At 37.9% G+C, this 18,422-nt stretch overlaps 1 protein-coding gene across 1 annotated transcript in view; it reads left to right on the plus strand.

Annotated features, from left to right (window-relative positions):
• brms1la (BRMS1 like transcriptional repressor a) overlaps positions 1-6,982 on the plus strand; it is a gene marked incomplete at its 5' end in the record, with an annotated part of 28,726 nt that extends 21,744 nt beyond the window's left edge. Inside the window, 3 exons of the mRNA XM_043698442.1 lie at positions 3,747-3,786; positions 3,875-3,998; positions 6,743-6,982. Coding sequence (XP_043554377.1) covers positions 3,747-3,786; positions 3,875-3,998; positions 6,743-6,860 — 282 coding nt within the window. The remainder of the gene's footprint in view (positions 1-3,746; positions 3,787-3,874; positions 3,999-6,742) is intronic.
• Between the last annotated feature and the right edge of the window lie 11,440 nt (positions 6,983-18,422).

An 18,422-nucleotide genomic window follows, 5' to 3' on the forward strand; every position in this document is an offset into this window, starting at 1 on the left:
CAGTCAAGGGGTTCATTCTATTTCAGACCAGGCAGTGTGCAGTGATCAATCAGGGTCTTGATTTTACAAGAATCCAGGGACTTCTGTCTTTGCAATTCAACAAATGGGCCATAGTCAGTCCTGCAGGTGAAGTGCAAACAATCCAGACATTACAGATAGGTCAATCATGGTGCTGTAGAAACATCAGTCAGGGTTGGTTGGGCCAACCTTTCCTGCAGTAAGACAGTGTGGGATTGAGTGGGGCAGATGTGAATGAAAGAACAGCTAATGTGATGCATGAGCAGGACAGGTGGTGGGTGTCGTCTGGGAGTAGGAGCCACAGACTGCAGGAAGGGTTGATGTTTTGGGAAAACCAGGTGAGAGAGAGCCATTAAGTGGACATGATGCATGTAATCCTCAGAGTTGTAGTCTTTGATTGGTGAGAGGCATTTGAGTCTAAAGTAACCAAGCAAAGGTAATGGTGTTTACCCATGCAGAGCACAAAAGATCATTTACCATCTCTCTTTTTGTAATTATCCTTTTTTTAATCAACCTATTGGAGATATTATTACATGCCCCTGAAGCAGGTGGGACTTGAATCCAGCTCCTTCAGTTCATGAATGGGAACACAACTGCTGAGCCACAAGAGGGCTCCTAAAAGGGATTGAAGCCTCAACTTTCAGACTTGTAGACAAGCAGGCAATAGCACTGAGCTACGTCTCTGACTTAATTGACTATCTTACAGTATCTAGGAAATAGCACTGAACTGGCTGCAACTTAGGTCCAGGCTGGCTTTGTTGGGTATTGTGGCCTCCTGCTGTGGATCACAAGAAAAAGGACTGTCCTCTTCTTCACCATCCCATCCACCAAGACCCCCAGGTCCATGTTCACAAAGCAGGGAGAGTGAACTTTCCTTCAAACCATATCCTTTGTGTAATAATTAAACACCACAGTGTGAGGAGTCATTCTTGGCTTGTGGAATCTGAAGTGCAGCTGGGCATTGTGAGATGCCAGCGACCTAAATGTTAGATGATCCTAGCAATGGTGAGTATTTCTACCTATCTTACTGTGTAATTTTCCACAAGAGGCCTACAAAAGTCTGTTTGTATAATTAATGAGTGGAAAAGTGGAAGATTATATGAGAAAAGTCACCTTGACATTCATTAATATAAGTAAAGATATAATTAAATGAAATAACTAGGTAGCTAAGGGTTTCAGGACAGGTGATGTATCACAACTGCAGTAAGTGCAATTTCCTGGATGTCACTTTGTTCCACAGCAGACATGACTGCAGCAAGTGTTTCAAGATAGGAGTTCTGGCTCAGGTTGAACTAGAGGCTGAACTGCACGACGTCAGGGAGTGGAGGATTTATCTGAATCGCTGTACCTGGAAGCAGACACACCTCTTAGGATTGAGTGAGATCATAGAATCCCTACAGAGTAGAAACAGGCCATGTGGCCCAACAAGACCACACCAACCCTCCAAAAAGTGTCCCACCTAGACACGTTCCCTTACCCTATTAGTCTACATTTCCCATGATTTAATGGATCTAACCTACACATCCCTGAACGCTGTGGGCAATATAGCATGCCCAATTCACCTAATTTGTACATCTTTGGATTGTGGGAGGAAATCGCAGACACAGGATAAATGTGCCAATTCCAAACAGTCGCCCGAGGCTTGGATTGAACCTGGGTTCCTGGCACTGAGGCAGCAGTGCCAACCAATGAGTCACTGCCACCCTTGTTTGATTTGGTCAGTATTCAGAGGCAAGATAGTATGATTTAGAGTGAGGTGGGTAAGGACAGACCTAGAGGACAGGAGTGAGGAAGCCTCATTCTTTGCAACTGTCTAGCATGTTTGAGATCTTAGCATGTTTGAGAATAAGGTGAATATGCTAACTGATCATGGCATTATGGTGAAGGAAGCCATTCGAGTGGTGTTGGAGAGTAAGAAGGAATGTTGTGTAGTAGGGACAGGATAGTGAGGGGGGATTGACATCATTCTCTGCAGCAAAATGTGAGAGATCAGTATTGCCCTCCCAATGCCAGAATTCAGGACATTCACCTCGGGCTGGTGAGGAACTTGCATGGTGAGAATTCAGTCATTGTGGTCCATGTGGGTTCAATGACATTGGCAGAACAAAAAAAGGAGATGTTGCAAAATCTGTATGAGGAGCTGGGTGCCATATTAAGAAGGTGAACCTTAAAGGTCAGAATCTCTGTATTATTACCTGAGCCAGTAAAAATTGGCATAGAGTTAATCAGATTAGAAATGAATACATAGTTCACGCACCCCAGTGTGAGAGAAATGGTTTCTGGTTCATGGAGAACTGGCACAGATTTTGCAGAAAGTGGAATTTGTACCAAACAAACAGGCTCCATCTGAACAGTGCTGGCATCAGTGTTTGTTGTCCATTGCATAACCAGGAAATTGAGAGGAATTTAAACTAAGTAATGATACGTAGGTATATAATTTGGAAAATGTAGCAAATCAGTAGAGTTGAGGCCAAAGACAAAGTTATTATAATGGGAAATGATACACTGTAATAAGAAGACTTCCAGAATTGGCTGCAATCATTAGCCAAGCTGTCCCAGTACAACTACAATACTAGCATCTACTAGGCAGTATGGAAGATTGCACAGTTTTATTTTGCTCATGAAAAACATGGCTAATGCGATCTGACCAATTGTTGCCCTGTCAACCTACTCCATCAGTGAAGTGGTGGAAGGTGTTGTTAACAGTGATGCTTGCTCTGTATTGATCTGCTCGTTGATGCTCAACTGGGTGCTGCCAGGGCCAATCAGCTTCTGTCCTCAAAACTTTAGTTGAAACATGGACCAAAGAATTGAACTCCAGAGATAGGATTTGAATGATGCCCTTATCATCAAGGACACATTTGATTTGAGTGTGGCATCAAGTAATCCTAGCAGAATGGAAATCAGTGAGAATCAGGAAGAAACTCTGGTTGGAGTCATACCTAGCATAAAGAGAAAGGTTGTGGTTGTTGGAAGTAAATCATTTCAGTTCTAGACATCTCAGTATGGGTTCCTCAGGTTAGTATCATAGGACCAACCATCTTCAGCTGTTTAATTAGTGATCTTTCCTCCATCATAAGACCAAAGTGCAGATGTACCCTGTGCAATGTTTAGTACCATTTGTTTTGCTGCGACCAGTTCTTAACAACTGAATCCAAGTTGATTGAAAGCAGATCTGGACATTTCTCACAAGTCTACTGCAGTCAGCAATCTAACTTAATTGACAGGAAATTTGGTGGACCTGAGGAGTCATCATATTTTAATGTATTGTTTCTGGACCTCGATCCAGATGGGTTGGGTTTATTAATTTTTTTTCACTAAAAAGCATAAGGGTTTTCAGAACTTTATTGAAATTCTGTCATGATGATCAGTTTAGACTTGAAGCTATCTGATTTGGCCCACCATGTATAGTGTGCCTTAAACAGGTTACGTTTAAAGTTTTTTTTTGCTGTCTTGGAATGATTTTGATATAGTACTTGTATCATTGTTTCTCATGATGCATGTCACCATTTAAGTAATTAATTTAACTACTCTTTCATTCCAGTCAAATGCTCCAATTAGATTTTTTTATTTTGTATACCTTAATTATTTTCACAACCCCATTCCAAATTATGGAATAAAATAGATAAACTAATGAGTTTTTCTCTGTGTGCGTGAGTGAATGAGATATAGAACTCCTAAAATCTTTCAGCAAGTTAAATTTAATACACTGAATTTTGTTTCATCAGGCAATGGCTACGCTTGGACCACATAGAGTTAAAGCAGATGGTGAGTTGAAGTATAAAATTTTAATAATATTCTAACATTTTATTACTGCCATTAAACTGTATTTACATTTTTTTCATTTAAACTTTAGCATCCAAAACAGAAAAACAACTTCACAGCGCCAGATCAGAAGATGGCAGGTTATTTTACGATGGGGAGTGGTACAGCCGTGGGCAGACTATATGTATTGACAAGAAAGATGACTTTCCTATAAGGCAATTATGTTTTTTTTTCCTTAAATTATTGAACTATTTGCAATTGCAGCAAACTTTGTTTTAACCGGCACATTATGAACTTGCACTCTTGATAAACTAGCAAAATGTATATACTCCGAACCGGATGTTTAGTGTATTATCGCTATCTCCGCGATGTCCAAGTAGTCAGTTGAAGGTGCGATTGAGAAGGCTCTCTGCCATTAAATTTTATTTAAGGCAAAGTTAATTTTTTTGTTGAAGGATTTAAGCTTTAAATGAAGTGAAACAGCAAAGTGCATACCCCCTGCATTACTTTTCTTTTATTTAGTGTGTATTTTGACATTAATTATGTGGACTACTTGATCAACCAGAATATTTTATCAACTGGCACACTCCTGGTTCCATAGGTGCTGGTTAATAAAACGTTTCTTGTACTCAATTTGTTGACTAACTGTAATTTGGAGATATTGACTTAATCCATACATGAAGAAGTTGTTTCCTTAAAAATATGTTCAGCCTCATTGCTTATTTTCACCTAACAAAGGTTTGATCCTACAGTAAATGTTACAAGTTTGGCCGAGTTAGTTTCTTCTAATATAATAATAAAGATACCAAGGATTGATTTGTGCTGCGGCGTAATAGTTTATTTTCCATATTAAATTCCCAATCTTAGATGTAGTTTTATGGAGGAGGGCCCACAATCTTCATAATTGGCAGTCTGAAATAAAAACAGAAAATATCAGGAATGCCCAGCAGGTCAATGAAAAGAAAATTAACATGCCCAATTCTGATGGAAGGCCATCAACCTGAAAAGGTAGAGGTGTAATCGTGTTTTAAACTGGCGAGGGGAGGGGTGGGGGGGGCATAGATGTTGAGTGTGAGACTAACAACAAAAAAATCTGTCATGCGCAGAGCGGGAGAAATTAAATTAGAGAAGTGTTCAAGGGACATAGGCAAAAGGAGTGGTGATGGGACCAGTAAGGAAACAAAAACATTGTTTGGAGGAGGTGTGAAAAGTCAGTCATGAATAACTGCTATCCAGAAGTCATTGGCATTCGAACATAGCAACATAAGGGCAAGAATATGCAATAGAAATGCCTGTAGGCATATTTGGCTGACATTATACTAATAGCACTATAGTTATCCCACATTTAAGACTTCTATTAGGTTTCTTTAAAAAAAACTCTAAGAAACAGTTGAACTGAGATCACTTTCTCATTACAAACAATGTAGCAATGGTGGGTTAAACTCCTGACCAATATCTTGTACAATTAAAAACATATTGGCTGCTTTGAACCTAGTTACTCTTTGGAGAGTCTCTGTCGACTTGTTGGACCAAATGGCCTGTTTCCTCACTGTAGGGATTCTATGATTCTTTAAAATGTTAAAAATGGACTAAGCATCCTTAGTAACCATGTGCTATAGTTCTTGGCACATGTGTGTTAAACTGAGGACAATCTACCTATTTGGTTCCTAATTTACAAGCTACATTAAAATGAAGTGCACTAAGATGTGGAGATGCTGGCGTTGGACAAGGGTGGACAAAGTTAAAAATCTCACAATATCAGGTTATAGTTCAACAACTTTACTTGAAAGTACAAGCTTATACCCTATACCCGAAACATTGACTTCTCCACCTGTTGCTGCCTGTTTGCTGTGCTCTTCCAGCCTCCTGCATGTCTACATTCCATGATAGGACAACACTTACTTAACAATTGAGTGTGCTAAAGCTAATCTGAAAATTATTATTAAGTGTATCAATCAGTCTTGCAATGTTGGTTTTAATTTGCTAAAAGCTATATGTATTCATATGCAAGGCCATGTCCTTCGCAAACAGAAAGAACATGCCCCATGTTTCACTTTTTCAATTAAACAAAGGCTTGGTGAATATCTGTTCCTTGGTGCATGAATGATTTGACCAATCAAATCAGGACCTTTTTTTTAATATAAATTGTTGTTCCTTTTGAAATTGTGTTTTTGTTTTCCTTGATGAGTGCAAGACTCCAAGCTTGAACAACATTTCTGTTTTTCAGCTGTATTCTAGTGTAAGTAATGTCCTTTGTAGTACAGCTATATGTATATGTAACTTGGAAGACATGTATGCTGCTTCTTATTCCTCGCAATCATCCCACTTCATACACTATTTCTCACCATTCGAAAGGAGAGTCCAAAATCAGTTACTCATCTTAATGTAGTGCTGCTTGGCATTTGACCCCTGGGCTAGACATGCTGTAGGTGACTGTTACCCACACACCTTTCAATTCAGAACAATTGGTAACTTTTCTTTGTCAGTGATTATGTCTGGTATATGAGGACAACACGCTTGTAACAGACAAATTTGGAAAACAAAATTGGTTAAGTGCTGCTCTATTCAACCAAGAACAATAAGTTTAGCTTGTCAATAATAGTTTGTAACATTATTTTCTACCTACGTCCATTTCTGCCTTTCTCACACACTATATGCAGGTGATTTACAAAATATCTTCATTTAATTTTTTTCTCTGTTTAACGTTTTTCAGGTTTTGTTGCAATTTGCATCAGATACCAATGACTCACTGGATTACCTATACTTTAAGATGAAGGATTGCAGCTGAGGCTGTAAAATTATGGTGTGAAATTTAATAGTTTGAAACTGCTCATTCTTTATTTTGGATATTTGTGCACTCTGGCATTATCACTAAACAGAACATTAGAATGTTCTGAAAGTGTCCTAAGAAAATATTCTCAATCAAAGGAATAATTTAACTTTTTGGATTTATTTTTAGTGCCACAATAACAACCATCAACAACGATGAAGTATGGTTTAAGAGGACAGACAACAGCAAATCAAAACTTTACATTTCTCAATTGCAGAAAGGAAAATATACCATCAAACATATGTAGCTTCATAGTGCTAATGTGAAGTGTCTTTTTGTATGAATTTTTTGTATTGTCTACAATAATGAAGGTGCTGTGACATCTCGATTAAAATTAATGAAAAACAGTTAATTCCATTTGCAAAAATATCTAGTGAGGAAGAGTTAATTGAGAATGAAATACTTTATATATGTCACCATCTTTTTTTCCATTAAGTAAACCAAAATTTGTATTTGTTTATTATCATTGTGTACACTTCAACTACTCCCCCTCTTGTTTGTACAAATGAAAGGATTTATTTTGCCAGATCTGTGACCTCTGCTTCAAGGAACTTGCTTCAAGCTATACCAGAGGCAAATAAGGTACCTATTCAGTGTGTACTTGCATTGCTTCTGAATTTGAGACCCCCAATAGTGCCAAACTGTACCTTGTCCCACCTGTTACAGTTGAACCACTGAACATTAGACACCATCATATTCATACGAATGTAGTACCCGGTTGTACCTGATTTAAAAAATCTGATGGTACTTAAAAGTTTTCAATCAATAATTTAGCCCTTTACACTGGTGTCCAACACATGGTTGTTGTGTTGGAATGGACCAAACAGTGGATGGAATAAATGTGAAAATGCTACAGTGTTAACAGTTGGCCTAATGTGTAGAACGTTACATTATAGAGCCATATTTGTTTTCATTTTCTGAATTTCAAGTTTAGCAAACAAAGACACAAATAGATCGTGGTGCTTTCATCCAATTGTATTGTCTTTACCAGTTACTGTCTTTTAAGAACATTATAAGAAAATAAGACTTTTGAAAGTGTGCAGTTTGTTGGTAAATACATTTGTCAGTTGTTTATGTTCTTGAATAGTTTTTGTGATTTTATTTGTGGAAATAATTTGAACAAATTAAATGACATTTGCTGAGCATGACCAGTCTCTATTTTATATAAAGGCAGTGAAATTGAATTAAGTACTTATTTCCGCTTGTGGTTTTGTGTAAACTGCAACTTTTTTTTTGTTGGATCAATATGCAGTATATTTTTGATTAAATATAAGCAAAAAAAGTTACACAATTCTACTACTCGGTTGGATGGTAAAATCTTCCTACTACACCTGATGAATTTAGAGAATTTCCTGCCATTTGATGTATTGGCTACTGCATGTAAATGAAATAAGACAATTAAAGTGAGGTCCAGTTAAAGTTTTTCACCCTTCACCATGTGCTATCATTTGTGCTAGAATAATCTCTTGGTTACAAAGCCCTGCTCTTATACACACACCTTGTTTATTGAAGGATTTTACATTTTGTTGAGTGTGCCTACATGTAAAATAAGTGTATAATTGTCGGCACAATATTGTAACGCTTCAATTGTCACCTCTATTTCTCTCAGTATGGTGTGGTCTCGCTGGTTTGAGAAGCACCTAGATATGAATTGTCTGGGAAATTGATTGCTGTGTGTAGACCTATCATGAATTTACAATTTGTATGCATTTCCTCAGTCTGTGTGCAATGTGAACAAAAATGATGGACGTTGGTTACTTTTGCATGAAAATGGAATTTTAAAACTGCAAATGGGTCATGAACAAACTTTATTATGCAAGTTGTGTTTATTACCATGTTAATAAAAACCCTTTTTAGCATTTTCTGCCTTTCTTTTACATCATTCCATGCATTGAAAAATTTACGCTTTTGACAAGGTTACATAGATAAAATAATTTTACAAGACTTATTATCTGTAGAACTAGAAAGTTCCAATTTGTCTTCAATTCTTGTAACAACAGATAAGTGTCCCAATTTGCTATGTACATTTTGGCTAGACAAGCTGGAGGCTGGAAGAACACAGCAAGCAAGGCTGCATCAAAGGTGGAGAAGTCACTCTTTTTGGGGATAACCCTTCTTCAGGACTGGAGTGGGGGTAAGGGGAGCTGCAGATAAAGGGGAAGTTGGGGTCAGGGTGGTGAAGTGGGGATACGTGAAGACAGGTAGAGGGTATGACCTAGTTGGTCAATGACCAGAATGAATCTGGTAGGGGGCTGGGAAGTGAGTCAGGGGAATGGAAAGGAGATTATTTGAAACTGGAAAACTCGATGTTAAGTCCTCCAGACTGTAGGCATCCCAGGTGGAAGGTGAAGTGGTGTTCTTCCAATTTGCAGTTTGTTTTGTGTGGCAAAGGAGGAGATCAAGTATGGTCATGTCAGACAGGGAGTGGGAATGGGAATTAAAATGGGCGGTGACTGCGAGGTCCGGTCAGCCCCTGCGGGCCTGGCTGAGATGTTTGGCGAATTATTCTTTAAGTTTACGTTTGGTCTCCCGATGTAGAGAAGACCACATTGGGAGCACCTGATGTGGTAAATTAGGTTGGAAGAGAGGCAGGTGAACCTCTGTCTCACTTGGAAGGACTGTTTGAGGTCCTGGATGGAGATGAGGGGGGTGGTGTGTTGGCAGGTTTTGTGTCTTTTCTGGTTGCAGCTCAACAAATAGTTTTTCAGTTTCCTATCTGATAGGGCCTCCTGTACATTTTGGTGGCCTGTGGAGTAAATGTCATCTATACATTAATTATTGTGCAGGATTTAAAAGCAATCCTGAGGCTTGTTGGCTGGAATTAACCATTTTCGTTAAAAGAAAATTTGGGAGAACACATTTGAGATTATCTGCATTCAATATTCCTTTAGTCTGTATGAAGGCATTCAGATAATTAGTTGAATTTCATTCAATTGAATAGAATCATTATTCAAGTAGCACATCATTCAGGAATGATCATTAAGTCTCCACTAATTGAGACCAAAATTACTAAAGCCTGCAGTTGTTTAGAAAATCTTATGGAATAAGTCACTGTAAATTTACCTTAATGCAATTTCTCACTAAAAAATGTGTATACCATGAGCTATATTTTTAATGGTGTGGGTGGCAAATTTCTTTACAGCCCTCAACCCTAAAAGAATTTTATATTACCATTGCCAAATATGCTTTACAACTCTGTCTTTAGGTGAGTAAGTCTTCAAATTTGCTGATCCCTCAGTGTTTTAAGCAAGTGATGACCTTATTTGATTTTACTGCAATCAAATGTTAAAAACAAAGTGATTATTATTTGAACAATTTATCTTTTTGTGAGAATTTGTGCTGGCTGCTGTTAGACTGGAGTTATTGTGTGCAACTAGGGTCAGTTTGAGTCTGTCTGTTTAACCAGTGTCTGTTTTTGTACATTGACATATGGTTGGCACACTTGCCAGAAGTGCCATATAAAAATGAGAGCATTAGAAAATTAAAATTATTTCAAAAGTTAGAAGTATTTTCTATTATCTTTATTTGACATTGAAAGATTTTTATTTCCCTGTCTCAATTAGTTTATGATGGCAAATTATACTGTACTTAAGTAATTGTGCATTGCTGGTTTACTTCCAAATGTAGCCTGGTCTCTTAATCCACAATAGCCAAATCCTGCAACATTTTAACAATTTACATCCTGCATTATTCTATCACTGTCAATTTGTGTTGTTCAAAGCTCTTTAAAATGAATACAGTAAGTTTTGTTCATTTTTTTTTAATCAATGACTGATTACTGTCTCCAAAACAAGCACACAATTGTAGATAAATACAGTTGGATGCATTTAAATAAATAAACTACTGCAGACCAGAAGTGGAATGTATGTGTTACTTAATGCTGCCTCAGGATTGAATCTGGATCGATGAAAAAAAATCTAACCTGTAACTTGAATAAGCCTGAGTTCAGACAGATCTTATAAAAGAATAATGCAAAACCTCACCACCTTAATTGTCTAATTTGTGATCCAACTTTCCCTTTGTATATTAATCTATGTATAAATTATATATGATGGCAGTGATCATGAGTATTATTTGGAAAATCTAAATCAGATGATTCAAGCAGTGCTATTGAAAAGTTAGTGCAGGCTTTTGTACAATAAGCTAATAAAACTAAAATAGTTTGGCTCTAAAATGATACTGACTTTTTTTCTTGGATCGATTTTTCTTATAATCGAATGGATTTTATTCATCTTTGGGAGCATTTTAGCAAACATTGATCAACAAAGACTAGTTTTTGCAAGGTACCTGCAATCACATTTGCATCCAAATTACTCCAGGACATTAAATTCTTTAACATTTTGGCCCAAAGATGACAATTTTCCTCTTATATAAGTTGATTTATCACTGATGTGGTAATAATGAATGTTCCAGCATGTTTGATGTTGGAATGGAGAACAGAGGCTGATTAATTCACGAGGCACAGCCAAGTGCTTTAATCTGCTCAAGCTCCCCAATTCTAGTCTAAAAATGCTAGAACATTCATTATCACTATTAGTGGATAGATGAAATTCAATTATGATGCAACTATTATGCCCTGGCAGTTGAGTTTGTTTTCAGGATGCAAGACTTTTATCGTGTATTAATTTTCTGTTCTTCCTCTGTCCAGCAGGTCAATGTGCTGCATCTGTTGTATAGTTGAAGAGAGTTAATAAGCTTTCTGGTTTTGATTGCCATTTTGCTTCTCATTTTCAACCAACATCACTGGTTTTCTGCAATGTGAGAGAGAGCCAAATGGATAAGTCCCCACAGGTTGGCAGCTGTGCATCCATGTGTTGATGCAAGGAAACTGGATCCCTCCTGGCCCTAGGCTAAAGCTTTCAAAGAACCTGGAAGGCTTTGCCTTCGGATAAGGTGTGCTGTTTGACTGACAGTTGGGCATGCTTTGGCAGCAATGAGCCTATCCAATAGGCAAAGGGAAATAGACTTAACACAGAGTTGACCACTATGGAGCACACCATCATCTTACAAGACAGACGTCTACGATGCTTTTACTTTAGTTGGAACACTTAAAACAGTTGTCTAATAAAAAGAAGATAATTGATTCTGAGGGATGGTGGTTTTATGTGCTGGTAATTTTGTTTCAAAGTGAGGACCTCATACATCTCAATAATTTAGCCATGAAATACTTATTTAGATCATAATACATCACAGCTTTTCTTTCTTTACACAGTAAACGTTTCATTATCTGGCATCGATGGAACCAGGAATGTGCTAATTCATCGATATCCCAGATAATCAATAGGTCCATGTACTCCATGTAAAAACACGCTAAGTTTAGATCGGAGTGGTGCTGGAAAAGCACAGCAGGTCAGGCAGCATCCGAGGAGCAGGAAAGTTGACGTTTCAGGCAAAAGCCTTTCATCAGGAAGGGCTTTTGCCTGAAATGTCGATTTTCCTGCTCCTCGGATACTGCCTGACCTGTGCTTTTCCAGCACCACTCAGATCTAAACTCTGGTTTCCAGCATCTGCAATCCTCACTTTTGCCTAGTAAAAACACACTAAGTACTGTAATAGAAACAATGCGGGTGGTTTACACATCACATTTTATTTACAGCATATATCACCTAAGTAATAATGCAATTTTGCCTTAAATAAAACTTAACGGAGAGATCCTTCTTACCCGCACCCTCTACTGACTACTCGAACATTGTGCTAGATCGCAGTCTTTGAGGAGAAATCGACTCGAAATTGAATCAACTGTTGAGATTTCATGTGACCATTCGATTGAACTGCAAGTACATTTACATGAAGAAAAATAAATTTAACAAACTATAATAATTGGATGGAATGATAAGTAAACTTCGTGTTATTTGAGGTATATACTTTTTGCTGGTTTATCATGATTCTAGTTTCGTAATGTGTTGGATTGTTGTAATTACAAAATCGAATAAGCTGAGAACATCTTTAATTAAAGGAAAAATCAATGGGTGTGTTGTGTCACAGAGGTGATGTACCTATTGGAAGTAGAGCATATTATTCATAATGTTGCTTAAGTGTAAGTCAAGTCTGTAAATGTTCCAATTTCAAATATGCAAAGGTCATCTTCTATACACAAAGTATAACAATCTATTAAAATACTCTGATATTTCAAATTAACTTTAGATAGTGACAACATACTTGGCTGATCCTTGGGATGATGCAGTGGTGTTATGAGGAAAGGTTAAACAGATTGGTCAATGCTCTCATATTTAGTAAACGTGAAGTGGTATTATTGAAGCATAAGATTCTGAGGGGGCTTCAGGGGTCGATAACAAGAGAATATTTTCCTTCAAGGGAGAATCTGGAAAAGAGACAGATTGAATATTAATATTTCATAATTCAGTAACTAGTCAATTCTGGAAACCTATATACAACCCCTTTTTGGTAATGATGGTACTACAGAGTTGTAAACCCATGCTAAACCTTTTGGTGGCAGTAAACTCTGACAGAAAATGGGTTGCATGCGATAACGTGATTTAAAATCAACATTTTTGAATTGAGAATATTTAAAGTCTATCTTTTGCTATTCATTGCAATTGTTAAAAATCCTTTTCTTCCTAAATATGTTTTCAGTTTATCATTTTTAAAGGGGAGATGCAATGTACCTTAATTCATTGCTCGTGACTGCAGTACAGGCTTATATCCAGAAGGTGGTAAGTATGAGCTAATACTGAACAAACAGAACTTGAGAATTAGAAGTGTAGTCGTGGGGTGGGAAGGGAATTCTCACTTCACAATTCAATAATTGGAAATGTAAGAGTTTTGTTAAGCTACAAGGTGCTATAATTGGCTTCAATTTATTACCCATTTGATGGGATGGATATGGCAGATCTAAGTTGTTCTTGCAAAGCTTTTCTACTCGTGGACTATAAAGGTTTCCAAGTGCCGAGTTGTTGATGCTAGCTGCGGTTCTGACATTTAGAAAGTTGTCGTCGACATTGAATTCTGCGCACCAGTTTTTAATCACACTTTCTGTTTAGCAGGCCAACTGCTGTCGTGTTTTTGATCTTTTCTATATGTGACATCCAGTTATTTTTGATATTTAAAGTCCTAGAGTCATAGAGATGTATAGCATGGAAACAAATCCTTTGGTCCAACTCTTTCATGCCGACTAGATATTCCAACCAAATCTAGTCCCATTTGCCAACACTTGGCTCATATACCTCTAAACCCTTCCTATTCATATACTCATCCAGATGCCTTTTAAATGCTGTAATCGTAATAGCCTCTGACAGTTCATTCCATAAATGCACCACCCTCTATGTGAAAAAGTTGCCCCTTAGGTCCCTTTTATATCTTTCCCCTGTCACCCTAAACCTATACCCTTCAGTTCTGGACTTCTCCACCCCAGGGAAATGACCTTGTCTATTTATCTTATCCATACCCTTCATGATTCTATAAACCTCTATAAGGTCACTCCTCAGTCTCCTCTCCAGTCTATCCAGCCTCTCCGTATAGCTCAAATCCCCCACCCTGGCAACATCCTTGTAAATCTTATCTGAACCTTTCAAGTTTCACAACATCCTTTTGGTAGGAAGGAGACCAAAATTGCACACAGTGTTTCAAAAGTGGCCTAACCAATGCCTTGTACAGCCACAACATGACCTCCTATATTCAGTGCTCTGTTCAATAAAGGAAAGCATACCAATCACCTTCTTCACTATCCTATTTACCTGCGACTCTACTTTCAAGGAACTATGAACCTGCACTCTAGGGCTTCCACTCTGAAAAGCAACCTTCCACCACAACCCTCCGTCTTCTACCTTTGAGCCAGTTCTGTATCCAAATGGATAGTTCTTCCTGTATTCCGTGAGACCTAACCTTGCTGACCAGTGTCCCATGAGGACCCTTGTCAAATGCCTTACTGAAGTCCATATAGATCACATCTATCGCTCTGTCCTCATCAATTCTCTTGGTTACTTCAAAAAACTCAATCAAGCTTGTGAGACATGATTTCCCATGCACAAAGCCATGCTGACTATTCCTGACCAGTCCTTGCCTTTCTAAATACATGCAAATCCTGTCCCTCAGGATTCCCTCTAAAAACCTTCCCACCACTGATGTCAGGCTCAGTGGTTTGTAATTCCCTGGCTTTTCCTTACCACCTTTCTTAAATGGTGGCATCATGTTGACCAACTTCCAGTCTTCCGGCACCTCGCCTGTGACTATCAAGGATATAAATATCTCAGCAAGGGGCCCAGCAATCACTTCCCTAGCTTCCCATAGAGTTCTAGGGTACACCCGATCAGGTCCTGGGGATTTATCCACTTTTATGCATTTAAAGACATCCAGCACCACCACCTCTGTAATATGGACAATTTTCAAGATGTCACAATCTATTTCCACATATCCTATATCTTCCGTGTCCTTCTTCACAATAAACACTGATGCAAAATATTTATTTTGTATTTTCCCTATCTCCTGCAGCTCCACACATAGGCTGCCTTGCTGATCTTTGAGAGGTCCTATTCTCTCCCTAGTTACCCTTTTGTCTTGAATGTATTTATATGCAAAATATTTGTTTTGTATTTTCCCTATCTCCTGCAGCTCCACACACAGGCTGCCTTGCTGATCTTTGAGAGGTCCTATTCTCTCCCTAGTTACCCTTTTGTCTTGAATGTATTTATAAAATCCTTTGGATTCTCCTTAACCCAGTTTTGCCAAAGCTATCTATGTCTCCCTTTTGCCCTCCTGATTTACCTCTTAAGTATACTCTTACTGCCTTTATACTCTTCTAAGGATTCATTCAATCTCCGCTGGCTACCTTACATATGCTTCCTTCTTTTTCTTAACCAAAATTTCGTAGTCATCTAGATTTCCCTACATCTAGCAGCCTTTCCTTTCACCCTAACAGGAATGTACTGTCTCTAGACTCTCGTTATCTCATTTTTGAAGGCCTCCAATTTTCCAGTTGTCCCTTTACCTACGAACCTCTGCCCCCAATTAGCTTTTGAAAGTTCTTGTCTAATACTGTCAAAATTAGCCTTTCTCCAATTTAGAACTTCAGCTTTTAGATCTAAAATAATCCAAATTAAGGTTGAAGTAATTCCTAAGAATTCGAAAAAGCAATCTGCTGATGAATGAAGCTAACCGGGAGGTGAGAGATGGCCTTTTCAGTGTCTTACAACTTGTAGGTGAATCTGCAGATGCACAGTAACTCAGGATGTGAAATTATGACTCATAGTAACATATCCATTCCCATGCCATGGACACTGCTGTAAATAAGTGAAATAGATTTTATGCACATATTTTGTGTTTTGTAACTTGCCTCCATTGTATTTTGCTGGAAAAATCATTTTGCTTTCATGAAGAGAAGTTGGACCATATTTAGTCAGGTGTAATTTGCTCCAGCTCAGAGACCCTTTATAAAAAGTCTGCTTTGGATTGAAAAAGTATAATGTGCTGTCCTAAATCCTGTCTTGATACCAACTCATTGTTTGACAAATAGTGGCAATAACACTCTGAATAAAGTTTTATTGCATCAGCTATTTACAAAAATACCATGTAAAGATTATAAATACATGGAAGGTATTCAATAGTTTAACTATTCATTTCCTTCTCAAATGCCCCAGAGTTCACCTGAAACCTATTTGAAATGAGCAATCTTTAGCATATTAATTTATTGGTCTATAGAATGAAAATTTGCTTTGATTTAAATGAAAAAATATGTATCCAAAGTGGTTTGTGCATGTAATTTATGTCATCAAGAAGATTAAACAAAACAGCATTATTTTTTTTCCACTGCCCTGTATTCTTTCCTCCCAAAAGCATAGAGATTGAGCATTGCTTTCAGCCCACACAAAATAACCAATTGTAAGTACAGAGCTGGATAATGTGGGTAGTTGTGTCCTCAAAGTATAATGGAGGTGGGAGAAAAAAATCACTTTAGCATTTAATTTTTAAATATTTTAAGTAAGGTTTTCTATTCAATTTTGCTGCCCCTTCCAAAGCAAAGGTTGCTAAGGAAAATGTTAGTTGCTATATTCTGTGTATCAATTAACATATTTGAATGCAGTAATAAGTGTGCTCTATTCTCAGTTCTGTCTCTATTACAGTCTCTCTCGATGGGATTCTTTGTTCTTCCCTGAATATGGAGATATTAATAAGGTCTAACTCACAGCACAGAGATGTCACACACAGTATTCAGTGCCATCTAGTTCAGTCACAGACATTTCTTCACCTATTTAAAATTTTCTTTCCCATCTAACTAATAAATAACAAAATTCAGTTTTATGAAGATACAAAATTGTTACTGAACATTTTTTTGCCAATGCATTTAATTATCTGAAAGTCACAATTTCATAAGGCATTTTTTTACTTGCGAGTAACACGCTAAATATTGCAGATGTTGGAATTCTGAATTAAAACTCAATGTTAGAACTACACTGCAAGTCTAACCAAATCTGTGGAGAGAGAAACAGAGTTCACATCAGATCTGTTCTAGAAATAGTGGTGAGGTTAGGAGTAATTTTGAATGTTGCAGATTGGAATGGACCAAGAACATAGAAATGGTATGCATTAGGGACCAATGCAATCAAATTCTGGAAATTTTGAGAAGATAACTGTCCCTTATTTCTTGTGCTCCACAGTTGCCACTGAATATTCCAGCATTTTCTGTTTTTTATTTAACTAATGAATCAGTTGTTCTGAGAGTGATTTAACTCAGGTGGCTGGATTATTGTACATGATGCAGAGTGACACCTGGAATGCAGGTTCAATTTATACCAGCTTTTTTTAAAAATATCTTTATATACACAGTCACTTAAGTAGTTCAGTTCTGTACAGCAGCATATGAAGAAACAAAACAAGCATTGGAGTTTGACTCAATCCAGTAAGCAAACCATCGGCATTTCTTACTTTTACAAGACTATATTTACATACATCTGAGGCACTGGGAGGGTCTGATAACAACTGATCAGAGCCCCGTTTAACTTTGCTAGAAAGATCTTAGATTGTGGTATTTCCGCACTGCACATTAGCTGCAACTGCCCCAAGCTTTAATGCGTCCTTCAGCACATAATCCTGGACCTTGGAATGTGCCAATCTGCAACACTTAGCCAAGGTCAACTCCTTGTTTTGGAAGTGTACCAACTGAGGTTACAATGAAAATCCCACCTTCTCAAGACACCACTTCCCTGAGGCATGGTTGCCCTTCAGATTAAGCTTACCTTTCTCCAATGAGAAAGATCACAACTATGGTGATTTTCACTTATATTTTCAGCAGTAAGAAAAATCCATTATTTATGATCCAAAGAAGATCATCAACCTTATGGGAAGGGCTGACTGACTAATCTTTGGTGGATAACCATAAGATATGCAGGGGTAGCCAAATATGTAATAGGTCCATGCAAAGTTACTAATTCCATCATCAACTCACAGGGACAGAGGTCTGCAAATCAATTCTAAGTGACATTTGATCGTGCCTGCAGTGCTGACAAGTTGGTAGCATCAGTGTTGCAAAGGCTATAGGAACACCAAGATCGGTCTTCAGTTTCCCCCACTAGCACTGATTTCATGTGCTACAATTTGATTTGCACACTTACCTTGCAAATATCTCAGAGTAGAAACCACCTAGCCCATGGTTCAACAATGCCAGGTTCCCCTCCAAACTGCCCCAGAATAGCAACAAGTGTTCTTCCTCACTGGTAACTTCCAAAGACCAAGCAAACCTGGTGGAGAAGACTCAATAGGTCAACTGGCCTAATTCTGCTCATATATCTTAGGGTCTTATGGTCTCAGTAGAGACTCCAGCAAAAGTTAGCAGCTTTTTCTTTAATTCACTCATGGA

The sequence above is a fragment of the Chiloscyllium plagiosum genome, chromosome 10, assembly GCF_004010195.1.
Source record: "Chiloscyllium plagiosum isolate BGI_BamShark_2017 chromosome 10, ASM401019v2, whole genome shotgun sequence".
Taxonomy (NCBI): domain Eukaryota; kingdom Metazoa; phylum Chordata; class Chondrichthyes; order Orectolobiformes; family Hemiscylliidae; genus Chiloscyllium; species Chiloscyllium plagiosum.